The sequence below is a fragment of the Gopherus flavomarginatus genome, chromosome 2, assembly GCF_025201925.1.
Source record: "Gopherus flavomarginatus isolate rGopFla2 chromosome 2, rGopFla2.mat.asm, whole genome shotgun sequence".
NCBI classification, from domain to species: Eukaryota; Metazoa; Chordata; order Testudines; family Testudinidae; genus Gopherus; species Gopherus flavomarginatus.
In genome coordinates, this window is record NC_066618.1 from 292803950 (window position 1) to 292821081 (window position 17132).

At 42.0% G+C, this 17132-nt stretch overlaps 1 protein-coding gene across 3 annotated transcripts in view; it reads left to right on the forward strand.

Annotated features, from left to right (window-relative positions):
* The window catches only part of DENND3 (DENN domain containing 3), an 82299-nt gene extending 65589 nt beyond the window's left edge, over window positions 1-16710 (forward strand). For 2 of the 3 annotated variants that reach the window (XM_050940601.1, XM_050940603.1), the window contains 6 exons: window positions 5100-5239; window positions 8548-8708; window positions 9589-9722; window positions 10946-11064; window positions 12696-12833; window positions 14397-16710. In XM_050940601.1, the coding sequence (XP_050796558.1) occupies window positions 5100-5239; window positions 8548-8708; window positions 9589-9722; window positions 10946-11064; window positions 12696-12833; window positions 14397-14597 (893 nt within the window). In that variant the 3' untranslated portion in view covers window positions 14598-16710. The remainder of the gene's footprint in view (window positions 1-5099; window positions 5240-8547; window positions 8709-9588; window positions 9723-10945; window positions 11065-12695; window positions 12834-14396) is intronic. The other variant, XM_050940602.1, reaches the window with a different exon arrangement.
* The last annotated feature ends 422 nt before the right edge of the window (window positions 16711-17132 follow it).

Here is a 17132-nt window from a genome sequence, read left to right on the forward strand (position 1 = left end):
GTACTCTCCTTTAATTCTATATTAACTGAGTCCTGTATTGGCTGCTCCATTATCTTGCATGGCAGACTGACAAACTTATAATGATTCCAGGTCATCCTGTTTAACCCTTTCTAAATATTGGCATTTGCTTTTTTCCAGTCTTCTGGAATTTCCCCAGTGTTCCAAGACATTTAAAATCAATGTTAACAGTTTAGCAAGCTTCTCAGCTAGCTCTTTAAAACTCTGGACCTGTAGAGAGAGCATTTTTTAATAGAGGGTTTCACTTCTCCTCAAAGCCGAGTCTTTTTTTTTTTCCTTCTTGTTTTAAACCAGGAAGACCTTCTTCCTCAATTGTAAAAGCGGCAAAGAGTTCTGTGGCACCTTATAGACTAACAGACGTATTGGAGCATGAGCTTTGGTGGGTGAATACCCACTTTGTCAGATGCATTCCTCAATGGTGGGATTGTGGCTTTTTGGGTATCTAGGAAAGTGTTCTTAAACAATTCCCATATATTGTGAGATAGCAGGGCCAGAGAGCAGCAGCAAAGTGGTATGCCCTTGGTTTCTGGGTGTGCCTGCCCATCCCTAAAAGACTCTCCCCGAGCCTTATGGGGAGGATCCACAAGGTCCAGGAACTAAAATAATTATGGGGGACAACCAAAAATGTAACCGGGGCAGATGTGAATGTCAAAGGGTCAAACGAAGAGAATCCAAAGGGAACACCAAGCAGAGAACCCCAAACAGTGCACACTGCTCTTCAAAGGTGTCAAGGGAGCCAGCAGATGCCACCCAGAGGAACTCTCCCTGGGTGTGTGAATGGAGAGAGGACTGGAAATAGGCCCCACTGTCTCAAAGAACCCCCTCAGACAACATCCTCTCCCTGGCATTGTAGATGGCAGGAGAGTGGTCCTATTGGGTACTGGGAAGCAGGCAGGCGGAAGCCTGCCCACAGCTAAAGGCCCTTCCCCCAGCCTGCAGAGGAGCTACTGAACCCAGACCTCAACTAAAGTTGTGGGACAATGAAGGGGGAAAAAAGGACAGGTATAGGGGTCAACTAGGGAACCAGAAGGGGACATTGAGCAGAGAACCTCGGGCAGCGTCCACTGCTCCTCAAAAGCATCCAAGGAGCCAGCGGACGCTGCCCAAAGGAATGCTGCCCAGATATGTGAATAGGTGAAATAACGAAAACCGGGCCCACAGTTGCAGACCCTCCCTGCCCCCCCAACATCCTCTCCCTGGTGTTGTAGATGGCAGGAGAGTGGTAGATGGGAGGTATATAAGCCCCAGGATGATCAAAGCCTTATACCCTGTGGACTGGGGAAAGGTTACTACAGGTTAATTGGAGCACCTGGTGCCAATTAAGGCCCTGCCAGAGACCTAATGAAACCTCCCTGCTTCAGTCAGACAGAGAGGAGGGGAAGGAGAATTGACTAGAGTTGGAGTACTGCTGTAAACCAGAAGACCACAGTACCAGGGGAAGGGTACCAGCACAGGGGACCGAGGGAAATGCTAACCAAGGAGAAAGAGGGTAAGCAGCCCGCAAAGCTGAAGGGGCTGGGACCCGGAGTAGGAGGCAGACTGAGTCTCTTCCTCCCACACCGGGGCATGAGCGGAGCCCACAACGCCCAAGAATAGGGGCAACAGGTGGCACCCTGGCCCACCACACTAAGAAAAAGCCTGGGACCCAACACATTAGCATCAGCCATTTGCCGCAATATCATTCACAATTTTTTCTGATTTAAATTCTTTCTCTCAACTGATTTGGCTCATAATTGTTTTCAGTTTTGTGAAATTGGTCCTATTAAAGCACCAAATACATATATTATTGATCTGGGTTTTATTCTGTTTGCACATTATAAATGTGATCAAGTCATGATCATTTACCTACACTACTATTGATTTTTTTTTTTTTTTTTTTTTTTTTTTTTTAGTTCTGTATTTAGTTCCTCTTTATCTGCCATGACAAGTCTAATATAGAATTCCTCTGCGTTGGCACACTTTTTGAGTTAGGAAATGGTCACCTGTAATATGTAGAAATTCCCATGATATTTTAGTACTGGCAGCATGAGACTTCCAGTATATGTTACTCAAATTGAAGTTCCCATGATCGTGCAGATTTTTCCCCTGTGCATTATAGACAGATGTGTACATGTGGTATGATTTGATGGAATGTAGTGGACACCAATTAATATCCCATCAGATCTCAGTGTCTCAAGTCAGGCCTGCAGAAAATGAGTAACACACAGTTCGTGACCACGAATGGAAAGTTTGGTTTAAATGACTTGACTAGCATCACACACAATTCTGTGGCTGAGGCAGGGATAGAAACCCATACTCCAGTGCACTATTCAACTGCCTTAAACATGAGGCCATCCATTCTCTTCCTGCAGTCCCCTGCCTTGTTCACTACACACTTTCCAACTTCTGCAACAAATGCAACAAAAGTTCTATAGACAACTATATAAACCTTCACTATATAAACCTTGTTCGTCCCCAGATCAGGTCTGTTTGTGCATTGAAGGAGGCAAGAGTCTTGTGGGGGGAAAAAGTAGTATCTGATCTTATAATTAAAGAGTATCATTATGCACAAGTGGGACAGCAACTGGCAACCTTAATTCTGGCATGTACTAACTGCTGAGTGCTTAACGTTGTAACCTTAGTAACATTTTAATGTAGTTTTTTTTATACATAATTTTCTAGCTTTATTTTTAAAAAACAAACCGGAAAAAAAATTAAATTCCATCATATGGCATCATATTAACACCTGCATGAGTTATCAGCAGGGTTGGGACCTTTAGCTCCACCACCCAAATTTCTGCCACTTGAGCTAATAGAGTAACTGATAGCAGTAGTATGTTATCATTCTACATATGGACCAGCACTAGTGGGGGATGAGCAACATTTTGCCAGTGGATTTCACAAATATTGGCTGACAGCAGAGGCATGGTAAGACTCGGGAATCTTGGGTTCCAATCCCGTCTCTGGAGCAGGGAAGTGTGTTCAAGGGCCCAGACTCTTCTGAAGTATGAACCCTTCTGCCATGTCTCCTCCCGATTGTCCCACTCCTCTCCTCTCCCCCTGGCATCTTGTCCCAGTCCCATTCTTCTCATGTAGACAGTCCCGGTCTCGACTCCTCAAGCTTCTAGTCCAATTTCCTCTTCCTCCTTCCCTCAGTCCCAGTTACCTTTTTCCAGCTTCTCTTCCAATTTCTCTCTCTTCCCCACTGTGGCCCCCAGTGGCCTCCCTCCCTGGGGTCCTAATCCAATCTCAGTATCCCACACCCACCTCCCATCTGGCTCGCTCTCCCAGTCTCTTTGCACAGCCAGTCCCAAACTCCCTCAGCTCCTCATCCAATCTCAGGGCTTGTTTGCCCTTCCCCACAGTGTGAATTACAGTGCAAACCAAAGTGCTGTGCTGTAACTCCTGTATGGTTCATATGGGTGTAAACTCAGTTTCCTAGATCATGTTAACATATTCCTGTTTGAAGAGGACAGTGTTAACATGAACTAGGCGCCTTTTAGTTTGCATTCACACAGGGAGTTACATCGCAGCACTTTGGTTTGCATTACTATTCAGACACCCTTAGTCACTTAACTTCAGCCTTTCTCCCCACCCTCTGGCTCATAGTTCCAGGCTTGGGCACCCCACTGTAATCCCATTGTCCCCCTCCACTCCCAGTTCCAGTTTACCTCTCCCTGCAGGTCTGCCTCTTGTCCTTTCTGTATTCAGATCAGGCCTCTTCTTCCTGTAGGCTTCTTGGCCCCAGCAGAGGGGTCAGTGGAAATGCAGGAGCACCTGTCTTCTTTTCTTAGTTCTGGTGCTCAGACCCAACATTGCCTACAGCTGTAATTGCAGGAAGAGTCCTGCTCAGCCAGGCAGGACCGCATATTCATGGAAGTTAACTGTTAAAAGTTTAAGTCTCACTGAGCATATTTTATAACTTGGCCAAATTTGGATGAATTTTCATGGGACGCAAAAGGCACATCCTAGACTGAAAGGCCACCCCTTGCCAAATTTCAAGTTACTGCTCCAAAGCATGGAGACAGAGGTTTTCAAAGAAAAGGTCACCAGAATTTTTAAACATGGATAAAACAGATTTTTTTCCTTAACCTCATTCTTGGAAATGGCTGTACCATTTTAGCTGAAATTTTTCAGAAATATTCAGCCTGAGGCAGGCACCCAGCATGGCAAATTTCAGCCCAAACACTTTGGCAAAGTTATGAGCAACTGAAAGAGTGTCTTGTAATAGGAAGGGTAAAGCAACCTTGATAATGGGTGGTGCAAGCAGCTCAGCGTATAATTAAAAAGTACCTATCCCTCCACCTCTAAATACAGTTGCCATAAATTTAAAAGTACAGTCATCCTAAAAGACAATCAGCACCTTCTTCTCATTCTTTATTAAAGAAATCCAGAAAAAAACTCAAAGATGATTTCATACCCAGGTTATACTCCACTTTTTCCACAAATCCTAGCCTTTGTGAAGCGCACAGGCCCTGCAGTTTGGTTAATGGGCCTTGTAGCTTGTCATGAGAGTCAGCAAACTCAGGCTATTTGAAACCAGAAGGGAGGATAAGTTCCAAAATTAAGGGCACCCTCTGTTTTATACTGAGGGGGTTCCAACTGGAGCTGCTTTTGCCTGCAGATGTAGCAGTCTAATGCAAGGAAAGAAGCATTTTTGCAAGTAGGTGGCTCCCAGGCCTTTTAGAAGTTTGTAGGTCAAAACATAACACCTTACGTTTTACCCAAAACCCAATAACTGGCCAGAGTATTATCTGTTAAGTATATTGCAGTAGCACCCAGATGCCCCAGTCAGGGATCAGGGCTCTAGCATGCTAGGCATGTTACAAATATACAGCAAAAAGATGATCCATGTTCTGAAGAGCTTGCAAGTCTGAGATGCAAAACAGGTGGACTCAATAAACAGACATGGAGGAGCACAAGGTACAGTGGGATGATTATAATCAGCATGATATGAAGTGCTTGCAACTCAGTAGCTACCTAATGTAGGTTCTGGGGCACGATATCATGTTCCACCAGGAAGATATACTGCTTAATAATGTCTCCAAATGTAGCTAAGAGTGCTGTTTGTTTCTCTTCCCCCTCCCCCCTCCCAATAATAGGGCACCTCGATGCAGGAGATAGAATTGAAGATGCCCGTCCAAAGTTATGGTGTGCTTTAAGTGAGGGGAGGGTAATTGTGTTTGATGCATCTACCTGGACTATTCAGCAACACTGTTTTAAAGTGGGCAGCTCTAAGCTGGTGAGTGAGACTAGCCTTGTTGTTGTTGTTGTTGTTTGTTGTTGTTTTGTTGTGTTATTAATTATTTGTATTACTATAGTGCTTAGGAGCCTTGGTCGTGTATCAGGGACCCTACTGTGCCAGACATTGTACAAATATAGAGCAAAAAGATGGTGTCTGCCCCAGAGAGCTTACAATCAAAGTATAAAACAAGCTACAACAGGTAGATACAGACAGATAGGGAGAGTACAAGGAAACAATGGGAAAATATAGGTCAGCATGATAGGCAGTAGTCTTAGTACACCAGCAGCCTACCAGTTAAAGGCATTGTGGCAAAGGAGACCTTTAAGGAGGGTTTTGAAGGTGGATAATGAGGTAGCTTTGTGGAGGTTTAGAAGAAGCTTCTCTCAAGTGAAGGGCAGCGCGAGCAAAAGCACAAATATGTTTGTTTGGATATTTAAAAAGTGGGTGATGGAGGCTGGTATTGTGGGCTGACTGGAAGTTGGGGATTAACCTCCTGTGGTCCCTGCCAACCCTGATGCTCTGTGATTCTATGATAGTGAATGAGAGGTGATGGGTGGGGATAGGCTGGGAAGGGGCTTGAAAGAGAAGACAAACAGCTTATGTATAAGGTGATAGAGAAGAGGGAGCTAGTGGAGGAAACAGTAAGAGGGATAACATGGTCAAAGTGACAAGCTAGGAGAATGATCGTCACAGCAGTATTTTGAATGGGTCTGAGTGGGGCAAGATTGCATTGTCAAGTCCAGAGAGAAGGAAGCTGAAGTAATATAGATGTGAGAGATTGAGAGCCTGGATGAGAGTTTTAGCTGTGTGCATGGTTAGGAAAGGCTGTGTCTTACAGATGTTATGCAGAAGGAGATGTCAGGATTTAAACATAGCCTGGGTGTGAGGACCTAGAAAGAAGTCAGAGCTGAAAAAGACACCCTGGCTGCGAGCCTGTGTGACAGGCAGGTTGGCAGGAGGGAGTGAGGGGCTGTTTGCAGTGATTGAGAAAGGGGTGGGGAGGAGAATCATAGACTATCAGGGTTGGAAGGGACCTCAGGAGGTCATCTAGTCCAACTCCATGCTTAAAGCAGGACCATTCCCCAGACAGATTTTTACCCCAGTTCCCTAAATGGCCCCATCAAGGATTGAACTCACAACCCTGGGTTTAGCAGGCCAATGCTCAAACCACTGAGGGAGAGGAAAGGTAAGTCAAGGATAGAGGGACAATCATTTTGTCAGGTTTCTCTTGGAAAAAATTAGAGAAATCCTGTGCATAGAGAGAAGTGGAGGCAAGAGGTGAAGTGGGTTTGATGAGTGAGTCAAACATGGCAAAAAGATAGCTGAGATTGCAGGCATGGTACTCAGGTAAGTTGTAGAAGTAGAGCTGTTTAACTAGAACAGTGGTTTTCAGCTCATCATTCGCAGACCCTTGGGGGGCCGCGGACTATGCCTAAGATTTCCAAAGGAGTCTGTACCTCTATTCAAAATTTGTAGGGGTCTTCAGATGAAAAAAGGTTGAAAACCACTGAAGTAGTAAGATGGGAGAAGTGAAGGAGGAGAGAACAAATGTAGAGTTGAGGAAGGCAGCCAGGTCATTGGATTTCCATCAGAGACACTCCGCAGTGCGAGACCAGGAGCAGCGGAAGCAGATGTGGAGGATAATCCAGGGCTGAGGTATTGGTGGATTGGGAGATGGGAGAAGGGCAAAAGAGGTGAAGTTTGGAGGGAGTCAATAACTATCAGTGGAACTAAAGGAAGAGGGCTGAGAGCAGACAAGAAGTCATCAATGCTGCTGGGCTGGAAGACACAGAGAGGCTGCCTGCGGAGCTGATGGGCAATGTGGAAAGAAACCAGGCGATGGTCTGAGAGGGGGAACTCATCAATAGAGAGACTAGAGAGAGCATTGCTTGGTGAAGACCAAGTCAAGTGAACAGCCCTTGTGACTGGGAGAGTTGATCCAGAACTACTGATCAAAAGAAGAGGTGAGGTACAGCTAAGAGGTCATGTGAGTCATCAGCACGAAATTTGAAGTCATCAAGGATGAGTGGGAGGTAGCAAGGAGAGGAAGAGTGTGTCAGGAGACTGAATCGAAAGGAAGGGTGATGGGAGGAGTTGGGTGGATGGTAAATGACAGCATATGTGAAGCAGTCAGAGAAGGTGCAGATGCAGTGCTGTGAAGGAAAGCCTGGGAAGGGGGGAGGTGAGTGGGGCTGAAACCAGCAAGAATGGAGAAGCACACCACACCACAGTCTGACCAAGGATGGTGTGTGTAAAAAGAGGAGAGACCTCCCTCAGAAAGGACAGCTGCATAGGCAGTGTTTGATGAAGGGATGCAGGAGCTGGAGGGAGTGAGTTATTAAGAGGTTGTGGATGGCTGAGATGTTTTGAGAGATGAGGTAGGTATTAATGTGGGAAATAAGAAGTATATTATTTCAGAACATCCTGTGTTTAAAATACTGCTGCTGCTATTTCTAGTTCAAAAATTAAATGAATGTTTCACTTCTAATTGAAGAGAGACATATATTTCATACAAATGGAAGAGCGTCTCTTATGTAGGAAAGAAATGTGTAATACCTTGAAGTTCTGTAGTGTTTTTCATCTGAAGGCCTCAGAGTTTTACATTATATTTTAAGCCCCAAAACACTTCTTTGAGATAGGTATCAGTAAGTATTATTAAGCCTACTTCTTTGAAGGATAAACTGAGCCATAGCAATGACATCACTTATCTTCAGTCATACAGCCTTGTAGTGACAAAGCCAAGAAAGAACTGAGGAATTTTGATTCTTGCTCTGACTTTGGCCACTAGAAAAGCTCTCTTTGTATAGCACAGTGGCTCTCAACCAGGGGTACGTGTACCTTTGGGGATACTCAGAGGTCTTCTGGGGGTACATCAACTCATCTAGTTATTTGCCTAGTTTTACAACAGGCTACATAAAAAGCACTGGAAAAGTTGGTACAAACTAAAATTTCATACGGATAATGATTTGTTTATATTGCTCTATGTACTATACACTGAAATGTAAGTACAATATTTATATTCCAATTCATTTATTTTATAATTATGATAAAAATGACAAAGTCAGCAATTTTTCAGTAATAGTGTGCTGTGACACTTCTGTATTTTTATGTCTGATTTTGTAAGCAGGTAGTTTTTAAGTGAGGTGAAATTTGGGGATATGCAAGACAAATCACTCTTGAAAGGGGTACAGTAGTCTGGAAAAGTTGAGAACCACTGATATAACATGTTTGTGTACTTCTTTCAAGAGTGATAGCCTTCTGAACTGAATTTTTAAAAGAAATCTTGTGCTTTTTTTCCCCTCTAGACTTGTATGGTAATGGTAGAGCAGAGCCAAGTATGGATCGGTTCTCAAGATGCTATTATTTACATTATCAACACCCATAGTATGTCTTGCAATAAGCAACTAAATGACCACCGCGCTCATATTACGGACATCATTGTAGAGAACAGGTATAGTGTATCCAGGTAAATTTGATAACAAAAGGTCCATTTTTTTAAATATACATACCAGCTAACGTGGGAGGCATTCTTGGTACTGGAGCTTCTGAAGCTGGACAAATGTCTAATATTAGAGAGAATTTTAAACAAGATAATGTGTTTATTTCCTCTAATCGCTAATCAACATCTAGACTAAATTGAACCTTAAGAGAAATCATGCAATTATATCTAAGGGTCCATATAAAACAGTCAACTGCAAGATACTATATTTAACCTTCTATATAGGTAGCCCAATGTAGCTGATGTGATCAATTTCACAATGACATCTTATTTCCAAAATAGTTCTGCTTTCCTGAGACAGAGGTGAGACCAAAGGGGAGTTGCAGGCAACCAGTGATAAATTGCACACTGAAGCTTCTTAAAGATCATTCCATTTTTGCTTTGTCCACACAATGGATTCATCATACTTTTACAACCCAGTTCTGGATTTATTTTTCTTTATACAAAAGTGAACGGAACTAGAAAAATTAAGTTAAAATATGTTGTATGATTCTTTTTAAAATTAACAATGCAGAAATGCACATGCCAAACCTAACTTCTGCTGCCAAAGCCACCCTCTCCCTGCCACCTGCTGTGATTCCCTTCCAGCATACTGCACTGGCGCTTGGGGACTACTCCTGTGCTACTGTCCTGTAGACTTTAATGCGCACTCCGCTGTGGCTCATTGATGTATTTTAATATAATATTTCTACTACTCTTGGAAATAAAGATCTCTGCTTTGACTTGGCATTAATGTTTGTTGTGGTGGGAGACCTATAACAACATTCTCTTCCTTATATGAGCTCTCCGTTCTGGATTTGATTGTACACCGTGACATTTTTAATTTTGCTTCTTTTTACATCAACAGCGAAGCCTATTCATGCAGTTTAGATGGGACAGTGATTGCTTGGAACATTAACACTTTGAAAGTAAACCGTAGACTTCAACTGCCCTGCAAAGATCTTTTTTCTGTAAAACTCCATGACAACCGTCTTTGGTGCTGTAAGTTCTTCATGGCTCAGATATTGGAATTTTTTAAAAAGTTTATGCACGTTATGTTACTTTAATGTAAAGAACAGCCACTTTTATTTTTGTATGATATAACCAGTTCTCTTCATCCACCCATCTCCGTTCAGGCTGTTTAAATAGTATAGAGTAGTCCTATTGAGTTTGTTGGGACTATTATTGTGCTTTAAATTAAGCATTTTGCCTGATCAGCGTCTTACACATATCCTCTTGTGATAGCAAGAAGTCTCACCTAGGATAAAATTGCTGGGTTACGGTTATTGCATGGGAGGATGGGAGTTGCTTCTGGATGGCCGTGTCTCATCTGGATTGAACATTTGTTCAGGGATGTTGCATTCACTGCAGGATATGACATGTAGGCGCATCACGCTTTGTCTGGTCTCACCTGAAGATACCTGTAAATTGGCATGGGAACCCTTAAAAGAGAAATTCTTTTAAGTCCTGTGGGATCTAGTGGTAATAGTATCCGAAGTTGTGGGTCTGTGTTTGAGCCACCTATTATGGCACAGCTTGATAGTCTCGGCAGTCACCTTTAACTACTTCCAAGTGTTGTGCCATCCTGTTTGTAGGAGCTGAGTAGGATATGCTAAGGCTTCAGTGCCAGAGTAAAAGGTCCTCAGTAAGGCATCTTTCCAAGTACAGGTTGGTTCAAGAAACCTAAGGCTTATCCACCCAACATTGCCTTAATTCTCAATGCTACCATAGACCTAGGATCCACTGTGTATCAAGTATGCACGTTGAGTGACACAAAAGCTGCTAAAGACTGTGGGTAAAATCCTGGCCTGATGTGCAGTCAGTGGTAACACTCCCATTATTTTCATTGGGGCCAGAAATCCACCCTACAACTTCTGTAGGACAGAAAATCTCTGTCCTAGGTCTATAGCAGCAAATACTTGTGCACACTGAGAACCAAATAGTGATACGAAAATTTAAGCAAGTTCTCTTTTCCTCTTCTATTAGCATCTAGAGTACCAACAGGCATGCTTGTAATTGCAGAATAGACATAAGAATGCACACGGTGAGAAGTCCATTGGGAATAGAGAGTACCATGTATAGTTGTCATTGTGTGTTTTAGGAAAGATACTACTGATGACCCTACGGTTCTGCATGTACACATTTACTCCTGCCTAGCTTTCCAAGGTTTTGTCGGGAAATAAGTCAGTACTTTGATGACTAACCTCATATTTTTACTATTGAAGGTACAGGAAGTGGTATACTCGTAGTGACAACTAATGGGTCTCCTCGGCAAGAAATGAAGATTGAAGAGAATCCGAAGGATGTTTGTTTGCATTTTCTCTGTTTCCAGCTGTTTCCTGAGGTATTAAATTTTAGGCTCGTAACACTGCTTTACAGCTAAAATGCTTCTGAAATAAATGTAGTCCAACAATACTAATTCTGGGTCACTGAGAACGAAAATGATGCTTAAAATTGTTGATTGGCTCTAGTTTTCAAGATATGCTGTTGGGTCAGTATATACGACCCTTGACTTGGGAATGGCGGAGGATAAGTGAGTTATAAAGGGAAGGGATCTCAATTTAAACCAGAAATGACTAAAATACATCTTTGACTGGATCTATGAATAAATCTATGACTGGGTTTGGACAGTACTTGCTTTTTAGGCAAAAAAAAAAGAATGATGCAATTGCATCATGTTATTCCTAGAAGTCATGGATGATGCAATCATAACGAAGCTTACATCACTCTGCTGAACAAATTGCCTTATATCAGCTCTAGAAATCATACAGTGTTGTGCTCTCTTATTTGTCAGTGTTTGATTTTGCAAAGGGACACATTTCTGTTTAGCCAAAGTGAGCAGAGATGCCTCGTACTTGTGTGAACAGTATAACCACTATGGTTAAGAGAGCCTATTACTTTTATTTTGGCTGCAAAATTGGAGATCAGGACAAGAGGTGGGCCCCACACATATGCTGCAACACTTGTGCAACAAATCTTTGCCAGTGATTGAAGAGGAAAAGGAAATCTATGCCTTTTGCAGTGGCAATGATTTGGAGAGAGCCAATAGATAATACCAGCAATTGTTACTTCTGCATGGTGCCTCCAGTTGGGAAAGAAGAAAAAGTGAACTGTGCATTATCCAAACATTTCATCAGCTATATGCCCAGTACCCCACCGAGAAGGACTGCCGGTTCCTGATGCACCAGAATCATTCTCACTTGAGTCAGACGAGGAAGAGGATGAAACTTCTGGTCCTGGACCATCAATGTCACAGGACCCACATTTTCTCCCATCCTCCTCCTCTGAACCACACCTCATAACACAAGGTGAACTGAATGACCTTATCAGGGATTTGGAACTACCCAAGGGTAAGGCAGAGCTGTTGGGCTCCAGACTACAGCAGTGGAATCTCCTGGCAGGCTATCAGGGCAAATGGAGCCCATCAGTGCTTGCAGACTATTGCTGGACAGTGACAAGAGATGCTCCATTTAATGAACACAAGAGACACGCCAAGAAGTGCCGAGTAGACACTGAATAGGACTAAACTATGTACAGAATAGTTTTTTGCCTTTTGTTTCATAATAAATTTTATTTATATAACCCTTTTGCTGATTTTTAAAGTGTTACATAAACAGGACAGGTGAAATATTATCATGTAAAGCAACCATAAACACATGAAAAGACCTAGGTTTACAAATATGATTAAAACTCTACTATCTACACAATATACATAGACATAAAATGTAAAAACTTAAATATCTTAGAAACAGTAGCCAATCAGTTGTTTTAATTGTCATATTTGAATTCAGCACATCAGAATACATAATAAATATCATATTTTATCTCTGAAGCAGACGACTTCTCAAAAATTGTAGACCAGTGTAATTTGTCTAATAGGAAGCCTCTGCTTTATAAACAGTGCTGTACAATTATTTCTTAGGATATGTTTGTGAGTACACTGGTAAGATGGGTCATATTCTTTCTGTGCTTTAGGGGGACCAAGTATGGACGTCATGTTCAGGAAGTAGTGACCTGTATATTTGGAATGCAACAGATCTCTCCAGAACGCCTCAAAAGATTCATCTTCAAGACTGTTCTGAGATTACCTGTATGATAAGAGTAAAAAGTCAGGTAGAATACATTCTGTTAGTTTAATATTTTTATTTGTTGCCCGTTTCCTAGGTGTAATGCACTTTGTGTTTACAGCACTGTCATCAGTTGAGTTGTTTTATTGTGGGCTTGCCACGCACATTGGTCTGAGACATGAGTAAACCTGAGCTAATAGCAGCCCAACATAACTGACCATCTAGTATTCAAACACATAAGCAAGGCCAGAAGCCTCATCCATGATTAAATGCATGATGACTTTGTTAGTCACTGACCTTTTCACTAAACAGTGTGAACCAAAGATTAGGTCCCTTGATATTCAATGCCTTATGCTCCAATGATAAAGCCCAAGGAAAGACTAGTGGAAAAATAATAAATGCTGATTAGCTGGCCTGCGTCTGGAAGATGGTCTCTTCCTATCTAATCATCATGTGCCCACCCTAACTGGGTTAAAGGCCCCGAGCAGTTCCCCCATATCACCATCTTCTGGGTGTGTCACTCAGCCCTTTCAGTCACAATATACCAGTCACTTTCAGAAGTCTGCGGGGCTGCTGCAAGTGAGGCCACCATTTGGTCAGGGGCAAAGGTTATTTCCGTAAATATTAGCCAAAATATTCCACAATGAGATGGTGACAATAACTCCAGACTCTTCTGAAATAATCCCAGTCAGAGTCCCCAGCCTGTCTCCCCCAAAATGTACGATCACTTCATAAAGGATCCTGTGGAATTGGGAAGCTGCTCTGCCACTGAGGCTAGGTTAGTGAGCCAGGACCTAATGGGAAAACAGAGAAAGGTACTGTAGAAACAGAACCTCACAAGCTCTAGGATACCCAACCAGCCTGTAAATTAAAGGATTACTCAGAAACCCAGAGCCCTCTTCTGCTCCATCTGCAGTGTCATCCCTCTTCCCCTCCACTCATTCATAGCCCAGTAACACTGTACATAACATTGTGCAACTCCCTTATCCAAAAACGAAAAATCAGACATTCCTGAGCTTCCCATCTCCCCAGTTTGAACATTCAATACTCCTGTCTTTAAGCCTGCCAGCGATGCAGCAACGTGGTTCTTTCTCCCCTAGGCTAGGACAGGGCCAATGGTAAGAGCTATAATACCCACATATCCCTGCTGTAAACACGAAACAGCATTTACTGGAGTTGCCAGGCTGGGCCAGAGTGGCTGCCTGGCAATGACAGAAGATGATAGTGTTACAGCTGTCAGCTACAGGCTTACTTCTAAATTCATTTAATTAAAATCAGACAATTTACTATATGATTTCCTTATTTTAGCAAGGAAGCAAAGACAAATAATTTTGCCCATTTTGTCATTCTTAAATATGCTTCTTTCTAGTTAGCAACCCTTATTAAAAATGTAATAGTGGCTGTATATCCTGTATAGAAACATACAAACCATTGGCTCCAACAAGTAGCTTTGAGAGATCTTGGGTTTTACCATTTTCGAACATGACCAGAATACCACTGACTGCACCTTTTAGGGGCATATAAAACAACTCCTTTTTCGAAACAGCTTAGGCTGTATCTTCGAACAGAAGTGGAATGTAATGCATTAAAAATGTATTCTGCTTTTCAGATCTGGATTGGCAGCAGAGGAATATCCCAGGGCAAAACCAGGGGAAAGATCTACGTGATAGATGCTGAAAAGAAAACTGTGGAAAAGGAGTTGGTGGGCCATGCTGATACGGTGAAGGCACTATGCTCTGCAGAGGACAGATATGTTCTCAGTGGTTCTGGAAGGGAAGAAGGGAAGATTGCTATTTGGAAGGTTGAATAGATTTAACTTTTCCAAGTGCGTGTAAATACCATTGTTGGAAAACTTACCAGTTTGGATTTTGTTACTCCAACTTCACCCTTTAGATGTCTTTAACAATGCATCAGTGTTATTTTTAATTTATTAGTATCATTATTTCAGTGGTAACTACATTATTGTAGTATTTTAGAAACAAAAGGGAATTTCTGTTTGAACCCTGTCATGATCAGCCACGATCCACACTCTCAGTAAGGAACTGGAAGACTGCATAGGGAGATCACTAGATTTTTAAACCTTGGAGATTACATTTTACAAACATGGCCCATAATCTTGATCTTTCATGATCAAGTTCTTTGCTAAGGTAATTTGATTTCAGTGAAGCTGAACCAGCAGAGAGTATTGCTCAATAGTTCAGTTTGAGCTAGTTCTTAAAGATACATAAGTATCATCCTACAAAATAATAATTTTGATATCTTGACAGCTGGAAATGTTTGTTTGGAAAAATATTAAATTTGATTCATCACGGGTGAGAGAATTACTGTAAATTCAAAGTATCTTTCTAAACTGGCAGTCCGATTAACACAAGGATGACTTTCCATTCCTGCTGTATCTATATTTATGGGGCATTATATAAAATGCTGACTTTCCTTAATAGCACTTGTAGTGTGCTGGTGTGCCAAGATATTTGGCCATTCCTAGTTATGGCAACTTTAAGAAGTAAGCATTCCTTTAAAAAAACAAGTGTAGAATATTTGGGACCTGCCAAGTTCTTAGGAATGGAACCAGTGCTGTAGTACCTCTGTCTTTGGCAAATTTAATTTCAATATATTATATTCTTGCTAGTGGCAGCAACATTTGTTGGAGCTATGCAAACAAACCCCACCCCAATATCACTCCATTAACTGGGACTGCCCAGCTAGCTTAGCCTGTTATGACGACTTGGCCCAAAAGATTCTCTGTAATTTAGATTCCCTGCACCAGACATGCAACAAAGATTTGTGAATGTCCTTGAACCCTAGCCAATGGGGAAGTTCCTTGCAAGTCAGAAAAAAAATCTAATGTAGATCTACAGTTATGGCTGATTTGGCAGAAAAAAATTATATTTTGTCCGTACTTGTCTCCTGGAGCCATAGAGGCTGACATGTTTTGGGACTGTCCCAGGATACAATCCTTTTGGCTGCCGGAGGATTAATACGATATTGGATCCCTCCATAAAAATGACTTCCAAGAGCTGCGTTTTGGGATATAGCCCATTATCTTGGAAACATCCCAGCTTCACAGAATGCTTGGCTCTCCAGAGCACTGCTTGTAGACAAATGACTGATACTGCTTAGCTGGAAGAGCAGATTGCATCCAGGGGTAGGAGCTTGGCACATAGACTTTGCTGACCGGGCAGCTAAAGAGCGGGTAATGTTTTGGAGAGGCGGGACCTCTGACAAATTGGAAAAGATTTGGTCTGACTTTTTAGAAACCCGATGGAAACAGATGTTGCTCTCCTTTCCAAACCCTGCCCCCGTCCTGCCTTTCCTTTCTCCCCCTTTCCACTCCTTTACTTTTTTGTTTTTTGCTTTTGTTGCTCCCTTATTTTGGGAGGGCGTGGGGGGGGGCGACAATTGCAATAAAATATAACTAGAGAAATAAAACATAAAAAGGACTGCCATTATTTAGCTCCGAACGTACCTAAGAAAATAATTCAGCTTATTTTTAAGTTACATGAAGGCACCATATGCTATCACACAGATAATGCAAAAAATTGAAAGTAAATGCCATTATACTGTGGTCTGGTGTTCCATTTGGCTTATGCTTCCTAGTAACTTCCTTTCAGGAAATATGTGTGAGTTGGAGAACTATACATATGTGCAGAATAGTTGTCTATATCAATGCAGGATAAAGTGGAATATATAATTGCTATAAAATACTGTAAATAGATGGAAAAATCAGCTGCTACTTTTTTTGTTAACATATATAACCTATAGTAGTGCAGGGCTAATAGAAATATTGTTATATAAACTATTGATACTCTCTGTTAAGTCTTTCAGTCTGGGTATTTGATAATAGCTGAAATTCTCTCGTCATTTGTTCAGTCACTGAAAAAATGAATATGAGAAACAGAATATTCAACAATATTGCAATTCTAGCCTCTCTTTGTAACTTGTTTTTATTTCCATGTAATTCAACACACCACAAGGACCTAAATTTACAGTTATGGCCAGCATCTGCTGGGTGTAGCAGAGATAAGGCTGCAAAGAAGACAGCTGTGGCTGTCTGATACTAGGACTGTCTCTATATATAAGGTTCTGCTTGGTTCTATTCCAGGCTGAAGGCTGCTTTACTCTGGCTGGCTGGCTATGGTTGATTATAACTGCTAAGCTTACCTTATCCCTGACATGCCTCCTATGCCAGGGACTAAAACAGGTTGTGAAGGAGCTAGCTATCGTGGCTTGATCTCATCTGGGGATTCTTCCATCCCATGGAAGTTCTAAGTTGGGGGATCCAGTAGCTCCCTAGCCACTAGGCCCCAAGTTTTATATGGCCTGCTCTGATCTATTTTTGCTTTAA